The sequence below is a fragment of the Rhododendron vialii genome, chromosome 9a (assembly GCF_030253575.1).
Source record: "Rhododendron vialii isolate Sample 1 chromosome 9a, ASM3025357v1".
Lineage (NCBI taxonomy): Eukaryota > Viridiplantae > Streptophyta > Magnoliopsida > Ericales > Ericaceae > Rhododendron > Rhododendron vialii.
The window spans coordinates 20839543-20865235 of NC_080565.1; the positions used below are offsets into that span (position 1 = coordinate 20839543).

General features: G+C 41.3%; 3 protein-coding genes across 6 annotated transcripts in view; 1 reads left to right on the plus strand and 2 right to left on the minus strand.

The window, feature by feature from the left end:
* Positions 1-5597: 5597 nt before the first annotated feature.
* Positions 5598-7546, minus strand: LOC131301259 (uncharacterized). Of its 2 annotated transcripts, none has more exons than XM_058327443.1 (2): positions 7471-7546; positions 5598-6646 (listed from the first exon to the last, which is right to left on the minus strand). In XM_058327443.1, exon 2 carries the CDS (start codon positions 6364-6366, stop codon positions 5713-5715), a length of 654 nt encoding a protein of 217 aa, XP_058183426.1. In that variant the 5' UTR covers positions 6367-6646; positions 7471-7546; the 3' UTR covers positions 5598-5712. The 2 variants fall into 2 exon arrangements, with proteins under 2 accessions (XP_058183426.1, XP_058183425.1); XM_058327442.1 differs by having other exon boundaries at positions 7465-7546.
* Positions 7547-8873: 1327 nt separating this feature from the next.
* On the minus strand, positions 8874-10813 carry LOC131301403 (uncharacterized). Its single transcript, XM_058327696.1, has 2 exons — positions 9296-10813; positions 8874-9225 (listed from the first exon to the last, which is right to left on the minus strand). The coding sequence occupies exons 1-2, from the start codon at positions 9633-9635 to the stop codon at positions 9014-9016; spliced, it is 552 nt and encodes a 183-aa protein (XP_058183679.1). The 5' UTR covers positions 9636-10813; the 3' UTR covers positions 8874-9013.
* An 86-nt stretch (positions 10814-10899) lies between these two features.
* The window catches only part of LOC131301726 (uncharacterized), a 37946-nt gene continuing 23152 nt past the window's right edge, over positions 10900-25693 (plus strand). The window contains exons 1-2 of one of the 3 annotated variants that reach the window (XM_058328114.1): positions 10900-11545; positions 11640-11674. In XM_058328114.1, coding sequence (XP_058184097.1) covers positions 11276-11545; positions 11640-11674 — 305 coding nt within the window. In that variant the 5' untranslated portion in view covers positions 10900-11275. Of the gene's footprint in view, positions 11675-14372; positions 15351-25693 lie in introns of those variants that run through there. The other 2 variants (XM_058328113.1, XM_058328115.1) reach the window with 2 other exon arrangements.

Here is a 25693-nt window from a genome sequence, read left to right on the forward strand (position 1 = left end):
TTGGTGTGGTTTTGTACCGTATGGATGTACTCGTACGTTATTGCACCGTTTTTGTGAGGTTTGGTACCGTATGGTTGTACTCGTACGGTATTGTACTATTTTGGTGTGGTTTGGTACCGTAACGAAGCTCTCGTACGGTATTGTACCGTTTTGGTGTGGTTTGGTACCTTATGGATGTACGCATACGGTATTGTACCGTTTTTGTGTGGTTTGGTACCGTATGGATGTACCCGTACGGTATTGCACCGTTTTGGTGAGGTTTGGTACCGTATGGATGTACTCGTACGGTATTGCACCGTTTTGGTGTGGTTTGGTACCGTATGGATGTACTCGTACGGTATTGCACCGTTTTGGTGTGGTTTTGTACCGTATGGATGTACTCGTACGTTATTGCACCGTTTTTGTGAGGTATGGTACCGTATGGTTGTACTCGTACGGTATTGTACTATTTTGGTGTGGTTTGGTACCGTAACGAAGCTCTCGTACGGTATTGTACCGTTTTGGTGTGGTTTGGTACCGTATGGATGTACTCGTACGGTATATCACCGTTTTTTGGTGGTTTGGTACCGTATTGATGTACTCGTACGGTATTGCAACGTTATGGTGTGGTTTTGTACCGTATGGATGTACGCGTACAGTATTGTACCGTTTTGGTGTGTTTGGTTACCGTAACGAAGTACTCGTACGGTATTGTACCGTTTTAGTGTGGTTTGGTACCGTTTGGATGTACTCGTACGGTATTGCACCGTTTTGGTGTGGTTTGGCACCGTATGGATGTACTCGTACGGTATTGTTCCGTTTTGGTGTGGTTTGGTACCGTTTGGATGTACTCGCACGGTATTGTACTATTTTGGTGTGGTTAGGTACCGTAACGAAGCTCTCGTACGGTATTGTACCGTTTTGGTGTGGTTTGGTACCGTATGGATACTCGTACGGTATTGCACCGTTTTGGTGTGGTTTGGTACCGTATGGATGTACTCGTACGGTATTGCACCGTTTTGGTGTGGTTTTGTACCATATGGATGAACTTGTACGGTATTGTACCGTTTTGGTGAGGTTTGGTACCGTATGGATGTACTGGTACGGTATTAGACTGTTTTGGTGAGGTTTGGTACCGTATGGATGTACTCGTACGGTATTCTCCGTTTTGGTGTGGCTTGGTACCGTAACGAAGTACTCGTAAGGTATTGTACCGTTTTGGTGTGGCTTGGTAGCGTATGGATGTACTCGTACGGTATTGCACCGTTTTGGTGTGGTTTGGTACCGTATGGATGTACTCGTACGGTATTGCACCGTTTTGGTGAGGTTTGGTACCCCATGGTTGTACTCGTACGGTATTGTACTATTTTGGTTTGGTTTGGTACCGTAACGAAGCTCTCGTACGGTATTGTACCGTTTTGGTGTGGTTTGGTACCGTATGGATGTACTCGTATGGTATACCACCGTTTTAGGGTAGTTTGGTACCGTATTGATGTACTCGTACGGTATTGTTCCGTTTTGGTGTGGTTTGGTACCGAATGGATGTACTCGTACGGTATTGTACTATTTTGGTGTGGTTAGGTATCGTAACGAAGCTCTCATACGGTATTGTACCGTTTTGGTGTGGTTTGGTACCGTATAGATGTACTCGTACGGTATTGCTCCGTTTTGGTGTGGTTTGGTACCGTATGGATGTACTCGTACGGTATTGCACCGTTTTGGTGTGGTTTGGTACCGTATGGATGTACTCGTACGGTATATCACCGTTTTTTGGTGGTTTGGTACCGTATTGATGTACTCGTACGGTATTGCAACGTTATGGTGTGGTTTTGTACCGTATGGATGTACGCGTACAGTATTGTACCGTTTTGGTGTGTTTGGTTACCGTAACGAAGTACTCGTACGGTATTGTACCGTTTTAGTGTGGTTTGGTACCGTTTGGATGTACTCGTACGGTATTGCACCGTTTTGGTGTGGTTTGGCACCGTATGGATGTACTCGTACGGTATTGTTCCGTTTTGGTGTGGTTTGGTACCGTTTGGATGTACTCGCACGGTATTGTACTATTTTGGTGTGGTTAGGTACCGTAACGAAGCTCTCGTACGGTATTGTACCGTTTTGGTGTGGTTTGGTACCGTATGGATACTCGTACGGTATTGCACCGTTTTGGTGTGGTTTGGTACCGTATGGATGTACTCGTACGGTATTGCACCGTTTTGGTGTGGTTTTGTACCATATGGATGAACTTGTACGGTATTGTACCGTTTTGGTGAGGTTTGGTACCGTATGGATGTACTGGTACGGTATTAGACTGTTTTGGTGAGGTTTGGTACCGTATGGATGTACTCGTACGGTATTCTCCGTTTTGGTGTGGCTTGGTACCGTAACGAAGTACTCGTAAGGTATTGTACCGTTTTGGTGTGGCTTGGTAGCGTATGGATGTACTCGTACGGTATTGCACCGTTTTGGTGTGGTTTGGTACCGTATGGATGTACTCGTACGGTATTGCACCGTTTTGGTGAGGTTTGGTACCCCATGGTTGTACTCGTACGGTATTGTACTATTTTGGTTTGGTTTGGTACCGTAACGAAGCTCTCGTACGGTATTGTACCGTTTTGGTGTGGTTTGGTACCGTATGGATGTACTCGTATGGTATACCACCGTTTTAGGGTAGTTTGGTACCGTATTGATGTACTCGTACGGTATTGTTCCGTTTTGGTGTGGTTTGGTACCGAATGGATGTACTCGTACGGTATTGTACTATTTTGGTGTGGTTAGGTATCGTAACGAAGCTCTCATACGGTATTGTACCGTTTTGGTGTGGTTTGGTACCGTATAGATGTACTCGTACGGTATTGCTCCGTTTTGGTGTGGTTTGGTACCGTATGGATGTACTCGTACGGTATTGCACCGTTTTGGTGTGGTTTTGTACCGTATGGATGTACTCGGACGTTATTGCACCGTTTTGGTGAGGTTTCGTACCGTATGGATGTACTCGTACGGTATTGCACCGTTTAGTGAGGTTTGGTACCGTAACGAAGTACTCGTAAGGTATTGTACCGTTTTGGTGTGGTTTGGTACCTTATGGATGTACGCATACGGTATTGCACCGTTTTTGTGTGGTTTGGTACCGTATGGATGTACCCGTACGGTATTGCACCGTTTTGGTGAGGTTTGGTACCGTATGGATGTACTCGTACGGTATTGCACCGTTTTGGTGTGGTTTGGTACCGTATGGATGTACTCGTACGGTATTGCACCGTTTTGGTGTGGTTTTGTACCGTATGGATGTACTCGTACGTTATTGCACCGTTTTTATGAGGTTTGGTACCGTATGGTTGTACTCGTACGGTATTGTACTATTTTGGTGTGGTTTGGTACCGTAACGAAGCTCTCGTACGGTATTGTACCGTTTTGGTGTGGTTTGGTACCGTATGGATGTACTCGTACGGTATATCACCGTTTTGTGGTGGTTTGGTACCGTATTGATGTACTCGTACGGTATTGCAACGTTATGGTGTGGTTTTGTACCGTATGGATGTACGCGTACAGTATTGTACCGTTTTGGTGTGTTTGGTTACCGTAACGAAGTACTCGTACGGTATTGTACCGTTTTAGTGTGGTTTGGTACCGTATGGATGTATTCGTACGGTATTGTACCGTTTTGGTGAGGTTTGTTACCGTATGGATGTACTCGTACGGTATTGCACCGTTTCGGTGAGGTTTGGTACCGTATGGAGTTACTCGTACGGTATTGCACCGTTTGGTGAGGTTTGGTACCGTAACGAAGTACTCGTAAGGTATTGTACCGTTTTGGTGTGGTTTGGTACCTTATGGATGTACGCATACGGTATTGCACCGTTTTTGTGTGGTTTGGTACCGTATGGATGTACCCGTACGGTATTGCACCGTTTTGGTGAGGTTTGGTACCGTATGGATGTACTCGTACGGTATTGCACCGTTTTGGTGTGGTTTGGTACCGTATGGATGTACTCGTACGGTATTGCACCGTTTTGGTGTGGTTTTGTACCGTATGGATTTACTCGTACGTTATTGCACCGTTTTTGTGAGGTTTGGTACCGTATGGTTGTACTCGTACGGTATTGTACTATTTTGGTGTGGTTTGGTACCGTAACGAAGCTCTCGTACGGTATTGTACCGTTTTGGTGTGGTTTGGTACCGTATGGATGTACTCGTACGGTATATCACCGTTTTGTGGTGGTTTGGTACCGTATTGATGTACTCGTACGGTATTGCAACGTTATGGTGTGGTTTTGTACCGTATGGATGTACGCGTACAGTATTGTACCGTTTTGGTGTGTTTGGTTACCGTAACGAAGTACTCGTACGGTATTGTACCGTTTTAGTGTGGTTTGGTACCGTATGGATGTACTCGTACGGTATTGCACCGTTTTGGTGTGGTTCTGCACTGTATGGATGTACTCGTACGGTATTGTTCCGTTTTGGTGTGGTTTGGTACCGTTTGGATGTACTCGCACGGTTTTGTACTATTTTGGTGTGGTTAGGTACCGTAACGAAGCTCTCGTACGGTATTGTACCGTTTTGGTGTGGTTTGGTACCGTATGGATACTCGTACGGTATTGCACCGTTTTGGTGTGGTTTGGTACCGTATGGATGTACTCGTACGGTATTGCACCGTTTTGGTGTGGTTTTGTACCGTATGGATGAACTTGTACGGTATTGTACCGTTTTGGTGAGGTTTGGTACCGTATGGATGTACTGGTACGGTATTGGACTGTTTTGGTGAGGTTTGGTACCGTATGGATGTATTCGTACGGTATTCTCCGTTTTGGTGTGGCTTGGTACCGTAACGAAGTACTCGTAAGGTATTGTACCGTTTTGGTGTGGCTTGGTACCGTATGGATGTACTCGTACGGTATTGCACCGTTTTGGTGTGGTTTGGTACCGTATGGATGTACTCGTACGGTATTGCACCGTTTTGGTGTGGTTTGGTACCGTATGGATGTATTCGTACGGTATTGTACCGTTTTGGTGAGGTTTGTTACCGTATGGATGTACTCGTACGGTATTGCACCGTTTCGGTGAGGTTTGGTACCGTATGGAGTTACTCGTACGGTATTGCACCGTTTTGGTGTGGTTTGGTACCGTAACTAAGTACTCGTAAGGTATTTTACCGTTTTGGTGTGGTTTGGTACCATATGGATGTACTCGTACGGTATTGCACCGTTTTGGTGTGGTTTGGTACCGTATGGATGTACTCGTCAGGTATTGCACCGTTTTGGTGTGGTTTTGTACCGTATGGATGTACTTGTACGGTATTGTACCGTTTTGGTGAGGTTTGGTACCGTATGGATGTACTCGTACGGTATTGTTCCGTTTTGGTGTGGTTTGGTACCGTATGGATGTACTCGTGCGGTACTGTACCGTTTTTGTGTGTTTTGGTACCGTAACGAAGTATTCGTACGGTATTGTACCTGTCACCATTTCTGGATTAGTCTGAATATTCTGTCGTGTCATAGCAAACACCCTACCCGGTGCAGTAGAACCACTCATTACGCCACCACGACCAACAGAACTACTCGAAGCTCCGCGTCCAACAGGAATGTTGCCAACTGACGATGCTACTGGCACACGAGATTTTGGACACTGTGTTGACATATGCCCCATTTCACCACAATTGGAACATTTAATTCCCTTGCCTGCTTCTGGACAATCTCTAACACGATGATCAGGAGAACCACAACAGAAACACTAAAAGAAAGTCCCTCGACCACTTGATCCACCTTCCCTATTCATGCTTTGCTTACTCACCTCTCGCCCTTGTCCACTTTGTTGTTTGAAATCACTTTGCCCCTTCAAATGTTGGAATTTGCTTCCACCCTTGTAGTCACCACCAGATTTGCTTGCTTGCCTAACTTGACTGGCTGCAATTTTGCTTCTCTTAGTCTGTTCCCGCTTTTCAAACATTTCTTCAACATCTTTGCCAACCTTGTTTGCCATGTCAACCAAATCAGCATAATCTTTTTCTTTATAAGCCGTTATTCTGGTTCGAACATTATCCTCCAGTCCCTTTCTGAACCGTCTGCCTTCTTTTCCCTCAGTATCCACCATATCCATAGCATAAGCTGAAAGAGCATTAAACTTGGCATCATATTCGGCCACCGACATACTCCCTTGCTTAAGATTGATAAATTCTGCTTCTTGCGCAAAATGATACATCTCAGGACAATATTTATCATTAAAGGCCTTCACAAATCTCGCCCATGTAATCACTTGTGGCACAGGTGGCTGAACATCGGGTAATGGGGCTGAGAGCAACCTCTGACTTGCCTCCCACCATATTAAAGCTTGCCCTTTAAAGGTAAAAGTTGCTAAGGTCACCTTCTGTTCGTCAGTAACTCCCATAGCTGTTTGAACCCTCTCCACCGTTTTCAGCCAATCCTCTGCCTCTTGAGGTTTGAAAGTACCCTCAAACTCCGTTGGATAAAGCTTATTGAATTTCTCTAGCTATCCGACATTCTGATTAACTGGAGTTCCAGCTTGTCGTTCAACATACTGTGCTATAGCCGCCAAAAGCCTTTCTATGTCTCTGGCCCCAGCCTGAACTCCTATTGGTGCAACCCCACCAGTCGCATCACCTTGCCCTGGATGAGAAGATGCTTCCCCTTCTTGATTTTCCATTTCCCTGTTGCAATTCAATTAAACAACAGCAACAATATATACTATTTTCATCATGTTAGATATACTAACACTAAACTCAACTCAACAAAAAGGAACTTCCTATAGTCCACTACTAGACCACAACTCGCTCAATGACACTCAGAATCTAGATAATTCTAGGCTCTGATACCAAAACTGTCACGCCCCGTTCCGGAATAGCACCTCATCGGCCTATCCCGATACGACACGCGACAACAGCCCAACGACAACCAGCTACTAGCAATTCCAAGAATAACCAAATATTGAAATTTAACAGCCACATTTTATTTACATCTAAAAAATGATTGTCATTTACAAACTACAGCGGAAGTCTGTCAAGAAATAAACATAACCAACTATTATCCAATAAAAAAAAACTAAACTAGGCAAATATCATCTATGGGCTGGGAGACAAAGACTCTTTCAGGCCTCAACCACGCACTTCTCAAGCGAGTCACAAAAACGCAAAATGTGACCTATAGTGGACACCGACCTATACCTGCAAAACTGGAACCCCAAACGAGTTCCAGGAGTGTAAATGAGACATTGATGTTGTTCAATATAGACAATAAATCCAAGTTCATCATTAATTAAGCATTAAGCAAATAATCGACACAAAGTCTTTAATCCGACACAAAGTCACTAGCTCGACACAAAGTCATAATTTTGGCATAAAGCCATTGAATCGACACAAAGTCAAGGCACGACACAAAGTCCGGCCGTTGGCCGTTGTTGCCCACCGACACGAAGTCACAGTCCAATATCACAAATTCAATCCAATTGAAGAACATCTATGAATCGAACACTCACCTCGGTCTCCAACAAAAAGAAAACCAACGCAGTCACTCCCTACGTGGAGTTGCGGTACTCGTTGTCATCTCCGAACCTAACAAATATTCCGCACATATGAGCTCAAAGTTTAATTCCAAAAGCAAAGAAGTAGAAAAAAAAAACGTACCAAATACTACTACAAGCTTCAACACTCATTTTCAACTAACTCTCAACAGTTCCAGCAAGCGTGTCAACAGTTTAGATCATATTACTAGTGAGTATGATCAGTTTAAATCATCTATTCACCAAGTTGTAGCACATACAGTCAATTTTTAGCATGCTCTACTCTTTTTATGCACTTAAGCACATATCACAACACTTTGAGGCATGTTCTCAGCGAATACAATAATTTCCAGCAACTATTGCAGAGTTACAACACCTATAATTGTTATTTTCAGCATTCACTATCAATTCCCTGCACGTAAAACATATTTCCTGCGCTTTCTAGTGATTTCCAGCAGTTATTTAAGCAATTTCAGCATCCAAACAGCAGTTTTCAGCAACCAATTAAAAGTTTCAGCACCTAAATAACCATTTTCAGCAACTAAACTTCAGTTTCCAGTGTAGGTCAATTTCCTGCACTTCAAACCATAATTTTCAGTTTATAAATCATGTTTTCTAGCCCTAAGGTGCAGTCCCAGCAAACAAGAGCTTAGGTTTCAACATTTTTGGCCACCTAGTTACCCAAATCAACTCTTAGGATTCAATTCTTTTGCTTCTAATCACTAATAATAATTTTCAAAGGAAAAGAAGATAAGGATTGGTCAAGCTTGATTTTCTAGGGCACCAAAAACCCTCTGATACAAAACCATCAGACCCAATTCAAGTACATACAAATTGATTACCATATGTAGAGATAAGTTACTTACCAAGATTAAGAATTCAATCTCCCACCATCTTTCTCTACTTCTCGGCAGCTCTCTCTTTCTCTCTTCTTGTCTCTCTCGTCAGTTCTCTCTCTCTCTCTCTCTCTCTCTCTCTCTCTCTCTCTCTCTCTCTCTCTCTCTCTCTCTCTCTCTCTCTCTCTCTCTCTAACTAACGTAGAATAGGAATCCTCTGGCTTTGGGTTTTCTTTTTTTTTTTTTAACTTAAAAGATAACAGGTGTTATAAGGAGAGCATATCACACACATGCAGTTAAAGTAATTACTCTCCACCTCCCTCAAGTTCTAAAAAGAACACTTAAGCACCTACAATTAATAGGATGTTACATACTGTTACTTCATCAGGTAGTTCCTGATCTGTACTTATCTCAATACAAATCCTAGCTTTGGTGGACTTGGTGTGTAGAAGCCCAGGTTATTTGGATGTCTTTGCAGTTGCTTGATCAACATGGATTGGTCTACCCACTGTGCTAGCAACCCTGCAAAGACATTCTGTGTTCCACAATTTAAGAGGCAGGTCATGAAATTTCTCCCATGCAGGGATTTTGGTAGGTTGGTTTTGGAGTGGTTTCATCATTCTATGCCAGTCCTTAAGAACCAAGTATTTTTGGGAAAAGAAATAGGGATCCCCTTCTAAGATCTATTGCTTAGCTTGCTCATCTTTGAATTCGAATAAGTAAAATCCAGAAACATCTGGTTTGACAGCCACGAATAGGTCTTTCAATTGATTTCTAGCTGTGGAGACAAGGAGGGGATAAGCCATCTTTCCATCCAATAAATGACCTAGCAGATAACAATTCCATTTTCCTACCTTAGTCAATTCCACATCTATTTCAACTAGAGCTTCCTTACCTTTCTGTAGGTCAGGGAAATGCTCAAGTTTCATATCCAATGGTGGACTTTGGGATTAGAGCTTCCTTACCTTTCTGTAGGTCAAGGAAATGCTCAAGTTTCATATCCAATGATGGACTTTGGGATTGCAGGAGAGAAGCCCAATTTTTAGGTTTAGGCTTGCTTTGTCCAGTAATGGGTTTGGGATTGGGTTGGTGAGCTGGAGAAGGCTTGGTATGGATGTTAGAATTGAATTGGTGTTGTAGAGTAGGTGCAAACTGTGGCTGAGCAAGATGTGCACTTAGTGGAGTTTTATGAGAGGGGGACTTGGAATCCAGCCCCAGTTTGGGGACTAAGCAGTCAGCAACAATTTTTTGAGCAAAATGGGAGGGGGTATTCCTAGGTTTAGTGTCCTCTAGTGGATATCCCATATTTGGATCCCCTTCCACATAAGGTTTTCCATGAGCATTGAGTAGTATTTTAGGATTAGAGCCGAAATTTTATACCTTTTCAATCTGTCGCTCAAACTGGTATGAACTGCCGTGCAGGTGATGAAGTCGCTCCTCTGCTTCCAGTTTCAAGCTTTCCACCATGAACACTTGCTGAAGCTTCTGAGAAGGGCTAGGGTTTTTTGATGATTTAGGGCTGTGGGACCCAAACCCAGTTGATGTTGAAGTTGACGGTGATGTGGGATATGTACCTCCACTAATGAATCGAAGATCGGATTCATTTGAGATAAGCATGTTCGGATTGTCAATCTCGAACAGGATAGGGCTTCTAGGGTTTTCCAATTGAGGAAACTGTATTTGGGAATTTTCCTGTGGATCCAGGAGATTATGCTTTCGACGAAGTTCATTTGAGTCTTTGGCCTTGAGACCCAGACTTTCAGCCATGGAGAGAGTACCATCGGCCATCATGATTAGTTATTCTCCATGCCGCTTGTCAGAAATTGCCACAAGGAACCGATTGCCGCTTGCCGCTTGCATGCAACATGACAATTGTTGGTGTTTTATTGGAACTAGCATGTTGGTTGTGATTGCAGGAAAAAGGCTTTTAAGCTTCCCCTTTTGAAGAAACTCAAAGTGTTCTCTCAAGTTTTTCTTTTTGCTTTTACCTTTTTTGCCTCTTTGATACTTTACGTTTATGGTCTTTTGATTTATTATGTACTGAGTAATTTATTAGTTTCATCAACTTCAATATCTTGGCAATATTACTTGGCATAATATAATCTTATATTAGTTTAGATAGGTTATGACAGTACTAATAATTGTAGGGGTTTGGTTCTTATTTGTACTAAAAGGTACTGAAATTTTGTTGTAGCTTGAGGTTTCAACCATATATAGTGATGCATGGATATAGCCAAAGATGCACTTGCAATTCTTTTGACATGGACAACTGCTAGCTTTAAATGCTTTCTTCTTTCGTCTGTTTTGACATCCAATTGTGTTTTTCAATGGCAGCTTCCCTGATAAGAGAGGTCTTGAACGAGGTAGCTTGGATCATTTCCACGAAGCTTCTCACCATGTAGCTTGGATCTTCAAATTTGCAGTGGGGTTTATATTATTCCCTGAATCTCACATTGCAAAATCTTCTGATATCGTACAAATCTGACAATGTATCCATTGCTAAAAGAGGAAGTTTTTGTATGACAAGTGAACACCAATTTTACACCTGGTTGGAATACGTTTCATAAGGTGGCTGGGATTTGAATTGAATTATTTTTCCCTTGGGCTAAGGTGGGATCGGGGATGGTTAAGACCCCGTTTGTTTTGGGGTTTTGGATTCTAATCATTATCTTATTTCTCTCCAATCATTACTTTCATTTCTCTCTATCTCTCTCCAATCATTACTCTTATTTCCTTCATTACTCTATTTCTCACTACACTCATTACCTACAAATCAAAATTCAAAATCCCAAAACAAACGGGTCCTTAGTTGTTTTGATTTCTATATTAGCATTCATATTAAAATTATTGTCACGACTATAACCAAAACATAAAAAACAATAAGCATACATAAACGTGCGAAGCACGAGGCATTACACTAGTATTAGGAAAAGAGCCTATGAGGTATGCACTTATGGTCCAAAATGTTATATACGATAGAAATTTGCACTATAGATCCACAAACTATGAAGCTGCTGATTTTTATTTTTTATTTCTTTAGGTGTTTGATATTGAGGGTGAATGGGGAACTTTCACAGCTTGATTTGGTTGATGGGTTGGAAAGAGAGCTGACTGACTCTATTGAATTGTTTTGGGTAACCAATGGTCTATCAGATGAGAAGTCAAACTTGATTGAAAAGGTTTCCTGGTTAGATTATGGCCACAAAGTGATGCAAGTAAAATTTGCTTCGGCAAATACATTTTCGTTTCAAGTGCTCTCTTTGTTCTACCTATCTGATTCATCACTGCAAGTTTGCTATCCGTCTCCAGGTGTTGACCCTTTCAAACAGGAAGATTTCTTGCAGGTACATATGGATTGTTATGTTGTTTAGCTCTTTTCTTGACTTTTATATTGATGACTATTATGTTGTTAGGTGGACTTTGTAACGCCCCGAAAATTCGGAGACATTAAAAAAATAATAAAAAGATTATTTCCACAAAAGAAATTCATAAATTTACTGTGTCACCATTTCAAAAGCATATGTCATCATATTACAACCGTTTCGAATAAATCAAAATACTACAACTTCCAAATAAACTTAGAAACTTCCAAAATAAAGTCAACTTAAATTAATCAGAGCGACTATACGCACGGAAACTAAGGTTTTCAGCTTCTTCCTCAATAGGATTGAATTCGATCGAATCATATGACACTTCTGTTCCATCTTCGGTACCTGGCGTTTGAGTTACCAAGGCAACATAGTACTGTGAGCGATGACACTCGGTAGCCAAAACCCACCCGAACCCATAACTTACAAGCAACAAGATATATAATGGGAATGCAATAAGGATAACATCAAAAGGGAACAAATCCATTATTTCATTACTATTCTTTAACCTAAGTGAAATCTCGAATCTTATCCACAGATCCATTCCTACCCATAACCTCTGGCACAAACACTGGTGTGGTCCGACTCCCCTTTTCCAGATCCGGATGAAAGATACCTAAGTTATATACCCGGTATCCCATCCGCGACCATAAGTTCAGATAAAACTTCACAAGATGCACACGCGAGCACATTCGAACCCGGGTTGTGACACAAGCACAATACCTCCCTTATGACCCGTCCCAACATCCGAGAGCCGATCACCACCATGCCATACCTAAGGTTTCGTATATCAACACTTTCAACAAATCACCACCAATCATTCACCAACAATTCAATCCCCGGATTCCTTGTCCGGAATCACAATCACAGCCTCTCACATTATCCATTTTACATTAAACCTACTTTCAACGCCTAAGCTGATAAGTCCGCACATCGCAACCAATCCAGGAACCTATTTGTCCAATCTATCAGTATAACAGTATTTCACATAGTTCAACATTTTTTGAAACATGCTCATGGGCTATATCAACAATTAAATTCGCAATAATAACAAATCATGCAATAAGGCTAAACACGCGAATAATTTATCATACGTTCAATTTAATCATGCGATTCAATAATCCAACTAAACATACCAACATGCTAAAACTATTTAATCGTGCGATAACACTAATCATGCGATTAAAACAAATTAAGTTATTCCTTTTATTTTCTCTTTTCTTTTTTGAAACTAAAGTCTACGATTTACTCTTAATCACCTCGGGACTTGTAATCTTAGCCTTTAATACTCAAGGGTTAGATTTATGAGCTAATCTATTTGAGGGACTAAACCGCTAATATTCTAAGAAATTTTCAAATCCAGTGGCTAGCTACCATTTCTGGAAAAACGGTGGGTTTCGGCCGGTTTGACCGGCGGCATCGAAATCGAAAACTAATTAACCTCGGAGCTTGATATTAACTTTTACCATTCAAGAGTTAGATTTATAAGCTCTTAAATCAAAGGGGTTAAACTATAATTATTCTATTTTCCATTTCAAACTCCAGTACTGTTTTCAACGGAAATCAGTGGGCTTCCGCCGGACTTCGATCGGCGACGTCGGATTCGATTAATTCGATTAATATCATACCGTAACGCTAAAAATCATAATAGAAACACGACATATATTTAGGGAGGTGAGTTCCGAACTACATCTCATCCGGCGAAACGGGTTTCGGAAAGATTTTGGTGGCAGTCGGAGTGGTGTGGAGGCGTGGAGCTCGCCTGGTGGTGGTGGCTCGGGACTTATTTTCAAGGCTGCGTTCAGAGCTGTTTTGGAGCCAGATCAAGACCCGGTTCGGTGCTGGTTTGAACTAGTTCTGGAGCTGATTCAGAAATGGAAAGGAGCAGGTTTACCAAGCTGTTCGGGCAGGAACATGACGGCTTTGGAGCTGAAATGCAGCAGGTTTTTGGACTGGAATGCAGCTGATTTTTGGGGCTGAAAGGAGCTGTGTTAGGGTTGATTTTAGAGCTCAAATCTTCCGGCCGTGGGTGGTCCGGTGGAGATGGTGATATGGAGTTGGTAGAAGAAAATGGAGAACTCTCTCTCTCTGCCGAATAAATGGAGAATGGGGAAAAGAATAATGGTTAGGTGATGGGTTGTAGAAACAAATAGGAGGTAGAGTGTGGGAGTGATTCAAGGAGGAAAATGGGGATTTTGCACTCTCCTCTGCCGAAATAAAAAGAAATGGGGAAAGGTTGGGTTGTCAGCCAAAAATAGGGAAGGAATGGATGGTGAGGTGATGGTGATGGTGGTGTATTGGTTTGGTAATAGTTTGGTTAGCATTCTAGTTAGGATTTAGTTAGGTTAAGGTTTGGGTAAAATGATTCAATGTACACACACGCACACAGTAAAGAATTAACTCGCCGGATACGCATGCACACAATCGATTACGAAAATAAAATTGGTGTGACGACAGAAATAATTTTTCGCATTAAATAAAAAAACGAGCAAAATATTATTTTCGCTTTGAAAATAATTATTATTTATTAAAAATACCGGGTCTTTACAGACTTGGTTAGACAATTAAGTACCATGAAGTCTATGGTTTAGTATTTGTGGACTTATATTCCTGATCTGATCATCTAGGTCAGGTATTTTGAGATAATCGAGTAACTTGATATTAATTTTCTTAGTTAGACCCTGAAATGGAATTTGACCGTGAGGTATACCCTCTTGGTCTTCTTCCAACTGCCAGAGTTGTTGTTGGTGTTTTCCTAGAGTTTCAACTTGCACGAAGTTCCCATGTTTTGAGCCATCTCCACAGGCTCAAACTCTACCGCATTGCCTACTCAGACACCTTCTTTAGGTACCCACTTGGACCCATTAGCTCGTAGTACACCATGAGCAAGTTGTCATCTCTTCATACTTTTATTGGTAAGGTGTTCAGGTATTTCATAAGTTAATTGTCGCAACATGATGAGATCGCTCTATTTGTTCTGTTTAGATATCTTTCTTCTAAAGAACTCCTGATAAGCACCTAATATTGTAGTTATTTGGTGCACCTAGTCCCGTTTTATGTCATTTGTTCTAGGTTTATTTGTCGTTTTTAGCGATTTTGCACGTAAGGTTTTTCGTTGAGCTTTTCATGTAATACGCAAATAAGAGGGCTTGTTAGGTGTTTTGAACAACCGTTGAGGCAAGCGAGTAGGCGAGGCCTTGAAGAATTCAGCCGTCGGAGCTTAAGGATGAAGAACCGTATAAGCCGGAGTATGCTATGGGCTGTCGGGTGGCAAAACGAGGCTTGAGGAACTTGGTCTGTCAGGAAGCAGAACCGTATCGATACGTTTCCTGGAGTATCGATACGGTTTTAAAACAGAGAGACATCCGGCCTTCAGCGTATCGATACTCTATTCTCCGTATCGATACGGTTCTGTGTGTATCGATACGGGTCGTCTACGAGGAATCCTGGGTTTCAGAGCAAGACAGCTCGGTATCGATACGGCTCTGGAGTATCGATACGGGAGGCTTATCGACTTACTTTTTGACAGCTTTTAACTTTCCATAAGTGGCAAGTTTTCACTTTTAGCTGTATATTGGATATTTCGGAGGAGAGAGAGAGTCTCTTTTGTATAAATGGCACTCCCTCTCTCCCTCTTTTATTATCTAGCTCATTACCCTTTTAGGTTTTTCTCCATTAATGTCTTTCTAAGCTTTTCAAGTGTAATTTTCATAGAACTCAAGTAAGTACTTCTCGTTTGTTAAATTCCCGTTTGTTAAAGTTGTTCATAAGGACTAGATTCTTGTTAATATCAAGTTTGTTTACAATTTCTTCGGTTAAAAGTAATGTCTCGTTTTTATGCTTTGGTCTATGTTTTAGATATGTGTGAGTAGTTACTTGGTTAAGTCTTTGGGTAATCTTTCCCGAGAACTTAGGTGGTTATTTGGTTCTCAAACCTTTGGGGCTTAAAATCATGGTTTTCGGAATAGGGCTTAACTTGCATTTTGGTCTAAACAAGGGTGTTAACTCCTTGGTAAGATGCTTAGTCAAGCGGTCTTGGCAAGCAGCTCACCGAGGGCTCGTGGCCTCCTATGTGTTCAATTAATTTGACAAACAAGTTGGTTCGCCTCCGTTTAATCACATCTTTCAATAAACGTAGTCATTAAAGCTAAATTTTCCGAGCGTGGGCACGCGGTCGTGACTTTTGCTTGAGTTATATTGAGAACCGGTAACGGCCATAGTCAAGGGTTAGACGATCTCTAGACTTGCCTCTTTTAGTTCATAAAGCTCTTTTCTAGTCTTCTGCCTTAGTCTTCCACCGTTTAAAGCAAAACCAAGTTGGCTGTCTTAAATGCAATAAACCACCATATTAAACCTACGATCCAATTAAGCTATCTTCGAATCCCTGTGGTACGATCCCGGTCTTATCGGTTTATTATGCTACCGACGATCTAGCCCTACGCTTAGGGTTTTTTGTAGAGACCCGTAAATTTCTTTATTTAATTTTAATGTTCGTAATTGAGGAAAAATGGTGAAAATAACGTGAATATGAATGTGGTGGTTAAATGTGCAAATGTTTGAAAAATATGGGTGTTAGTGTAGTATGGTGTATATATGTGTGTGCCCAGGGAAATTATTTCCCATTTTTCTCCATCTCTCGTCTCTCTCTCGGCTCCCTCATCTCTCTCGACCCTCTTGCTCTCTCTCCATCACTCTCTCATCCAACCTCCGAAAACCCGTACCAATCGACCTCCAATCCATCTTCTACTTGCGTATTGGGGCTCCTATCACGTTGGATAGAGTTCGGCTTGGTGTATTTTCGCTTGGTTTGGAATTTCGAAAGCTAGAGCTAGCTCAATCCCTTCGATTTCTGCTTGGATACTCGAGGTAGGGAATTCTACCTCTCTTTATATGTTATTTGAGTGTTTCTTTGCCTTGTTCGAGTTTGTATTGGTTATTATTGAGATTGGATCGAAACCTGAAATTTTCTGTCGAAATCGTCTATAAGTTACTATCCCTATCGGTACGAACCTTTCTCCTACCGGTAGGATGATTGAGAAATTTTCCCATAACCAACTCAAACGTACAGCAGCAGCTCAAAATCTGCTCAATGTATTCAACTCTTACCGGTAGGAACTTCCTGCCTACCGGTAGCTGCTCAACTTCTACCGGTAAGAACTTCCTGCCTACCGGTAGGTCAAGCTGCTCAACTTCTACCGGTAGGAACTTCCTGCCTACCGGTAGGTCAAGTGCAAAATTGTTTCGTTCAAATGTTGGCCTTCCTGTTTCCAGTTTCTACCGGTAGGAGCCTTAACCTACAGGTAGGTCATCAAGTGCAAAATTGTTTCGTTCAAATGTTGGCCTTCCTGTTTCCAGTTTCTACCAGTAGGAGCCTTAACCTACAGGTAGGTCAAGTTCTACTAGTAGGACTCGTTCACCTACCGGTAGGAGATTGAGCTGCTGCAGTGTCTTTCAGCTGCTTTCCTATATCTTTCAAATCACATTTTGCAGCTTCTCATCGACTCTAATGGGTTCGTTTGCTCATACTTTCAAGTGTTTTGGAGAGTATTATTTTTTTTCCCTCTTAGAGTGGTATCCAATGGACTAGAGTGAACTCTTTGTGATAGAAAATGAGAAATGGACATTATTACACATTGAAATACGAACAATACACCTGAATAACTTTAGGGATCCAATAAGTAGTATTGCAAATCGTTTTCTCTCGACTCGTAGAATTCCTTAGCTTCCTTTAGCATATGCCTTACAAACTCCAAGTATAGAAACTAGAAGAACGGTCATCGCAGAATCTAATTGAGGGTCGATATGTGGTATGTGAAGATACGGGGGTGTACTTAGAGGTATGGTGAGGACGAGTGTATTTGATCATATGTGATATGATGGATTGTTGGTCTTGAAATACCATGCGATTGATTAAATGGCCTTTGGATTCGGTTGAATGAATGGATGTTTGTGAAATGAGAAGCGGAATGAATGTGGATAACTAATGGACAGAGCATTGTAGGATGACATGTATGGGCTTACTACGTCATGTAGGATGCGAGTATGTAAACAAATGAGTAGCCATAAATATATACATATGTGGAGTCATGTAATGGTTAATTGAAATTCTGTGGTACAATCGACAAAGGAATGATGAAATCGATTATGAAATGATGATGATTATGAAAAAAAAAATGTGAAAGGTGACCCAAGTGGTCATTATTGGGGGAATAGACTCGGGGTGACCCTGCGCTCAAGGGAACTAGACTTGAGGTGACCCTGGGCTCGAGGGAACTAGACCCGAGGTGACCCTAGTGACTATTGATGGAAATATCTTATTAAAAGGAATACAAACGACAACGATAGGTTGAAAAACAAGAGTGAAGTGTTCGTTTAAGTTCTAAATTTCCAATATAGTGTTTGTGTCTTATCTATGCTCCTTTGTTATCCGAAAGCTTATGTGTCATCAGCATCCTCCATTTCATTTGCATATAGAGTTTGCGTAGACTTTTCTACTGAGCTAGTGTAGCTCAAGCCTTATATTATTTTCAGGTGCCAATCGGAACCATAGCTTGCATGTGTGGAGTGCTTGGAGTATGGACATCATTTTCGAAAGCTAACTAAAGGAGTTACTCATTCATCTTTGTAAACCTCTTTTGAAAGATGCATTTGTAACTAAAATTGTATTTCTTTTGATTTGGAATATTGTAACCCTTAATCCCCTTTCGAAATTTGACACTTATGTTAATTTGCGGCCGTGGAGCTGATGTTGTAACATTTTGGAACCTTGTGAACCTGGAAGTTTTGATTATGGGAATGAAAATATTGTAATCTTTTGGGTATCGTATGGAATATCGTGAAGATTTATTTGTGAAAACCCTTTATATTTATGTTTAAAATTCGAGAGCGTGACAACTTGGTGTCAGAGCATAGGTTAAGAACACCTCGTGACCGTGGGGAGACTTCTAGTCTCATGGGTCCAAAAAAAAAATATATCGCTCCATCTTTTTGCAAAATCAGATGTGTGCTTGCATGAATGATATTGGTCCATCAATGTGTCATTGCATTTATATTACGGTAGAGTGCCGTAGAGTTGTTAACCTCTAATGGAAAGGTTGGAGCCTTGCATCTGATAGCAAAGTGATTAATGTTGGTGTTCTTCTTTCTTTTATCTTTATAGTAGGATGTTCTCGAGACATGGAGCTAGGTGGGGTCAGACCGTGGATCATGATCACCAGGGCTGTAATGCTTACAGGGAGAATGAGATGAGTCAGTATACTAGGGATGAGGTAATGTTTCCTGAGATTGTTGAGTGCGTGAAAGATGTTGAGACATTGGAGGGTGCGCAAGGCAGTGAGAATGAGGGGGAAGCTAGGCATCGAGTTGTTAGCGCGAGGTCACCTTCTGAGAGTGCTGAGAGTTTAGGAAGCAAGAAACCAAGGGTACCAAATCATTCTTTGCAGGGTCAGCAGGGCTTAAAATTACCATCTCATTCAGAAGCTCCGAGAGTTCTCTATAAGCGTCAGATTGTGTGTCATCGATGTTGACAACCTGGTCATATTCGTTCACAATGTCAGAGGGGTCAAAAATCTTGTTTTATTTGCCGGGAGTTTGACCATGTCGCGAGGAACTGTCCTCAGGGCAAGATAATGCGGGATGAGTTGGACTTAACACAACAACCAGGAACTAGGCAAATCGTCAGCCAGCCGCAATCCCAGGGTGCACCAAGGCAACCAACCATTAAAATGAGTACGTCGCCAGGGAGTTTTGGAAGTCAAGGGAGGAAAAGGCAAAGGGAACCAGATCTGCTTTCGTTGAACCAGATTAACCTTAGGTCACCTACCTTAGCTAGGGATCAAGGAGTTCCACAACTTGATAGGCTTTGCTATGTTTGTCACGAACCTGGCCACATGGCGAGAAATTGTCCTCAGAGACCGGGAGTGCATGGTGAGTCGAGTTCAATGCAGCAGCATAAACGTACACCAAAACAACAGATGCAGTTCCGCAGCTAAACCATCTCTTTCTACTCTTTAGCTCTCAGAAATATTAGTTGTTTGAGGTATCTTCTCCTCTTTGTCGTTCGATTTGTTCATTACAATACTTTGATTCGGAAGCTTTTCATTCATTAAGAATCCCCTCTTTATTCATGTTTAGAATTAAAAATCAAGAAATCTTAGTCCTCGCGTGTTGAGGAGCATCAATAGATCATATATGCCGAGACTAGAGGTTAATCGTTCCATATTGAAGTGTTGCCTTTGACTTCTTTAAATTGTTGATAGCGAGATTTGATAAGATTTGAACAGGGATTGGTTGTAACCAAGATGGTTGGTGATATTCCAAACGTGAATTTGTAAGAGTTGTTTCTTGTATTATTCTCTTTCAATGACCTAGTTGAATATTGTTAGAATTGTTTCGTAAACTACTTTTCCATGAAACCTATTGTGTAGTTGATCCGTTATAATTGTTACGCAATCTATTCTTAGCTTTTCTTGGGAATATTCAAAATCTTGTGGCGAAGTATCCTGTGACACATTTGCTATTGATGTTGACGAATGTTCCTCGTATCCCATTCGGAGTCTTATTTTGACATCATCCTGCTTGAGATAAGTTTCATTGGTCAGTTTAGACTCTCTTGTTGCGACTATCATTTTCATCATTTGCTTGTAACTGTTATTCCGCATGAGTATCTAGTTTGCCATTTCAACCTATTGAACCCAATCAGTGGTCGCGTACCATATGCTATACAAATTCGTTAGTGCCTTAAATTTGGATTTTGATGCTATTGTTACCTGGTTGGGTGCCTCCAATTATTCTGATTTCTTGATTATGAAGTCACGTGATTCGAACTTGTATTCGCCTTGTATCCGTTTGCCTACCTAGACCTATTCGGTTGGTGTGGAATTCGTCGTTGCTGATACTCGTTTATATGTTGAAAATTGTTACTCTACTTAAGTTCTCATGTAGTAATCGGAGTCAAATCTTGTGGCAACATATTTATTGATACCCACTTGTTGGTGTTGTTCAATTCGAATTCGCTTGTTGTCGTTCCTCTCAGTGTTATTCAACTTTGTTGTGGTTCCTCAACTCTGGAGGCACATGATATATCCTGTAATGCTTAGCCTCAAATTGTTGGAAGTTTTTCTCATTTCTAGTATTGGGCAATTCCTTATTTTGGATCAATTAGTTTATGAAAGACCAGTCTCATTACCTTGTGCTTGTCTTTAACTTCGAAATCTTTCATTTGTCAAGACGTTATCCACTGACTCCTTTGACTTGTGGAGCAATAAGGGTTATGATCGGTCATTTCAAATTTCTTGGGTTATCATAAAAAGGTACTTTGAGTTTGTTGCCTAACCGCCCTAAAGATTCCACGTGTTCTTTGAATTTTGGATGTCTCGTTACCGTTCTTTGAACTCTTGATTGACGTTGCTTGAGTTTTGGAGCTTGCTTGTTTCATTTGAGGTAACAATTGAATCCTTCTAATAGCCTAGAATAACCTAACCTGGAGTGAGAAGTTAATGCGACTCTTAGAAGAATTGGTGTGAGTTCTGGAACCACTAGGTTTAGTATCGAGGAGTGTGATAAAATCTCTTCGCCAATGACGTTCGAAAGCTCGAGAGAAACAACCGAACAAATCAAAGTGATTCGTCAAGACTGCTAACTGTGCAAGACCGACCAAAAGACAATGTCAGTTGACGTCGACACCCATTGTCACTTCAAATGGGAAATTACGTATTTCGTAAGGTGTTACCACACTGGAGTTTGTCCCGTCGTAGGAAGGAAGGGAAGCGTTCACCGCTAGAGAGATAGGTTAAGTATCTGATACTATGTGTGTCTTTTGGATAACCAGGCGACAACCGATGAAATCCAATTGGAAGAGGCGCTTGATCACCGCACCTTCTAGATGGAAGTCCCGGGAAGTCAATTGGATTATCGGGTTACACTTAGGAGGTAAGATCTCTGTGGTGAGATAGATAACTATATATGAAAATTTCATAACAGAGGAAAGCTTGGAAACTGTGTATCGTTTGACGTTGCCGCCAAAAAAAAATTTATATATTATTTTTATATATATGAAGCATTATGTATACGGAGATTGATGAGGTACAAAATGAATCCATTGTAGGTGTTAGAGAGGTCCGATGTTGAATTAGAAGCCGATGTGTCTTATGGTAAGAAATCGATACATAACCTCGGTTCGCATAATCTAGTTTCGTTTGAGGTAAGACGATGCCGATAGTGCGAGTTTATGTGGGAAAAAGGGGACAAAGCTACAAGGTGATATATACGTTTGTTTTAGTTGATTGATGTGAGTTTTGACGTAGCACTTTCATGATCATTGAACCGTTGCATTATGTAAGTTGTTATGATTTTGCGCATCTATATGATACTTGGTAGTGTTGGACCTAGTCTGGCAAATTTTGGGATGAAATTTCTTTAAGGAGGGAAGAATGTAGAGACCCGTAAATTTCTTTATTTAATTTTAATGTTCGTAATTGAGGAAAAATGGCGAAAATGACGTGAATATGAATGTGGTGGTTAAATGTGCAAATGTTTGAAAAATATGGGTGTTAGTGTAGTATGGTGTATATATGTGTGTGCCCAGGGAAATTATTTCCCATTTTTCTCCATCTCTCGTCTCTCTCTCGGCTCTTTCATCTATCTCGACCCTCTTGCTCTCTCTCCATCACTCTCTCATCCAACCACCCAAAACCCGTACCAATCGACCTCCAATCCATCCTTTACTTGCATATTGGGGTTCGTATCACGTTGGATAGAGCTCGGCTTGGTGTATTTTCGCTTGGTTTGGAATTTCGAAAGCTAGGGCTAGCTCAATCCCTTCGATTTCGGCTTCGATACTTGAGGTAGGGAATTCTACCACTCTTTATATGTTATTTGAGTGTTTCTTTGCCTTGTTCGAGTTTGTATTGGTTGTTATTGAGATTGGATCGAAACCTGAAATTTTCTGTCGAAATCGTCTGTAAGTTACTCTCCCTACCAGTAGGAACCTTTCTCCTACCGGTAGGATGATTGAGAAATTTTCCCATAACTAGCTCAAACGTACAACAGCAGCTCAAAAGCGGCTCAATGTATTCAACTTCTACCGGTTGGTCAAGCTGCTCAACGTATCCAACTTCTACCGGTAGGAACTTCCTGCCTACCGGTAGGTCAAGTGCAAAATTGTTTCGTTCAATTGTTGGCCTTCCTGTTTCCAGTTTGTACCGGTAGGAGCCTTAACCTACCAGACCTATCCAACTTCTACCGGTAGGAACTTCCTGCCTACCGTTAGGTTAATTGCAAAATTGTTTCGTTCAAATGTTGGCCTTCTTGTTTCCAGTTTCTACCGGTAGGAGCCTTAACCTACCAGAAGGTCAAGTTCTACCGGTAGAAGATTGAGCTGCTGCAGTGTCTTTCAGCTGCTTTCCTATATCTTTCAAATCACATTTTGCAGCTTCTCATCGACTCTAATGGGTTTGTTTGCTCATACTTTCAAGTGTTTTGGAGAGTATTATTTGTCTCCCTCTTAGAGTGGTATCCAATGGACTAGAGTGAACTTTTTGTGATAGAAAATGAGAAATGGACGTTATTACACAAAGAAATACGAACAATACACCTGAATAACTTTAGGGATCCAATGAGTAGTATTGCAAATCGTTTTCTCTCGACTCGTAGAATTCCTTAGCTTCCTTTAGCATATGCCTTACAGACTCCAAGTATAGAAACTAGAAGAACGGTCATCGCAGAATCTAGTTGAGGGTTGATATGTGGTATGTGAAGATATGGGGGTGTACTTAAAGGTATGGTGAGGACGAGTGTATTTGATCATATGTGATATGGTGGATTGTTGGTCTTGAAATGCCATGCGATTGATTAAATGGCCTTTGGATTCGGTTGAATGAATGGATGTTTGTGTAATGAGAAGCAGAATGAATGTGGATAACTAATGGACAGAGCATTGTAGGATGACATGTATGGGCTTAGTACGTCATGTAGGATGCGAGTATGTAAACAAATGAGTAGCCATAAATATATACATATGTGGAGTCATGTAATGGTTAATTGAAATTCTGTGGTACAACCGACCGAGGAATGATGAAATCGATTATGAAATGATGACGATTATGAAAAAAAAAATGTGAAAGGTGACCCAAGTGGTCGTTATTGAGGGAATAGACTCGGGGTGACCTTGCGCTCAAGGGAACTAGACCTGAGGTGACCCAACTGACTACTATTATTGAGGGAAAAGACTCGGGGTGACCCTACGCTCGAGGGAACTAGACCCGAGGTGACCCTAGTGACTATTGATGGAAATATCTTATTAAAAGGAATACAAAAGACAACAATAGGTTGAAAAACAAGAGTGAATTGTTCGTTTAAGTTCTAAATTTCCAATATAGTGTTTGTGTCTTATCTATGCTCCTTTGTTATCCGAAAGCTTATGTGTCATCAGCATCCTCCATCTCATTTGCATATAGAGTTTGCGTAGACTTTTCTACTGAGCTAGTGTAGCTCAAGCCTTATATTATTTTCAGGTGCCAATCGGAACCATAGCTTGCATGTGTGGAGTGCTTGGAGTATGGACATCGTTTTCGAAAGCTAACTAAAGGAGTTACTCATTCATCTTTGTAAACCTCTTTTGAAAGATGCATTTGTAACTAAAATTGTATTTCTTTTGATTTGGAATATTGTAACCCTTAATCCCCTTTCGAAATTTGACACTTATGTTAATTTGCGACCATGGAGCCGATGTTGTAACATTTTGGAACCTTGTGAACCTAGAAGTTTTGATTGCGGGAATGAAAATATTGTAATCTTTTGGGTATCGTATGGAATATCGTGAAGATTTATTTGTGAAAACCCTTTATATTTATGTTTAAAATTCGAGGGTGTGACATTTTCTCAAGCTTATATTTGAAGGTAAGGTTGTAGCGTAAGCATTTTTGGCGCCGTTGCCGGGGATTTCTTTATATAGCTTATTTGAAGGATCGCTAAACCACTTTAAGTACTCTGTTTACTTTTCCTTTTGTGTATTCTGAACTCAACTTAGCAGATACCTCTAACTGAGCCACCAATTCGACTTGAGGTGTAACGAAGCTAATTTGAGCATCATTTGCCTTTTTACTACTTTATTATATAGCCGTGGCGGTGGCATAACCCCACAAGACTGTTTGTGAACGAGGCGGCGGGATAGCCCTTCTAGTCTGCCTAACTAACATGTGCAGGTTGTATGCTCAAGGTCTATCATAGTCCTTTATCAAATCGGTTACATAGGTCTGTTTCTCCTTCAAGGGTTCGCAGTATCATTTAGGCATATTCTCCACCGCGCGAGTTATCACCACTGTTAAGGCTAATGGCAGATCAACCAGCGGCCCGTACTTTGCGTGACTACTTAACTTCGGAAAGAGGTCCGCACGTTTCATCGATAGCTATTCCAAATTGCACAGCCGCAAATGCATTTGCTCTCAAGCCAGAATATCACAGGGTTATACCAGAATTTCAGGGGCATGAACTTGAGGATCCTTATGCTCACGTTCGGGAATTCGAGACCATTGTTAGCACTTATGTGACAGGGCCGGGACAGTTAGACCAAGCTCGCCTAAAGTTATTCCCTTTCTCACTCAAAGATAAAGCCAAGCAAGGGTTCCATTCCTTGAAGCCCCGATCTTTACTCACGTGGGGGGAAGTACAGGATGTGTTCACCACAAAGTTCTTCCCAGTTAGCTGAACCAAGCTCCTCATGGACCAAATTCAGAATTTTAAGCAAAAAGATGGGGAGGTCTTCTACAAGTATTGGGTACGGTATAAGGATTTACTTGCAGCTGTCCCACACCATAATTTTCCCATGTACCTGGTGATTAATTATTTCTATTTGGGTTGTGATCAGGAGTCCAAGCAGCTTCTCGATACTATGGGGAGTGGTGACTTTATGGGGAAGGACCCCGATGCTGCTTGGGAGTTCTTAGACGCTTTGGCGGAGAGGGCTCAAACTTGGCAATACATTGATCCGGGTGAACA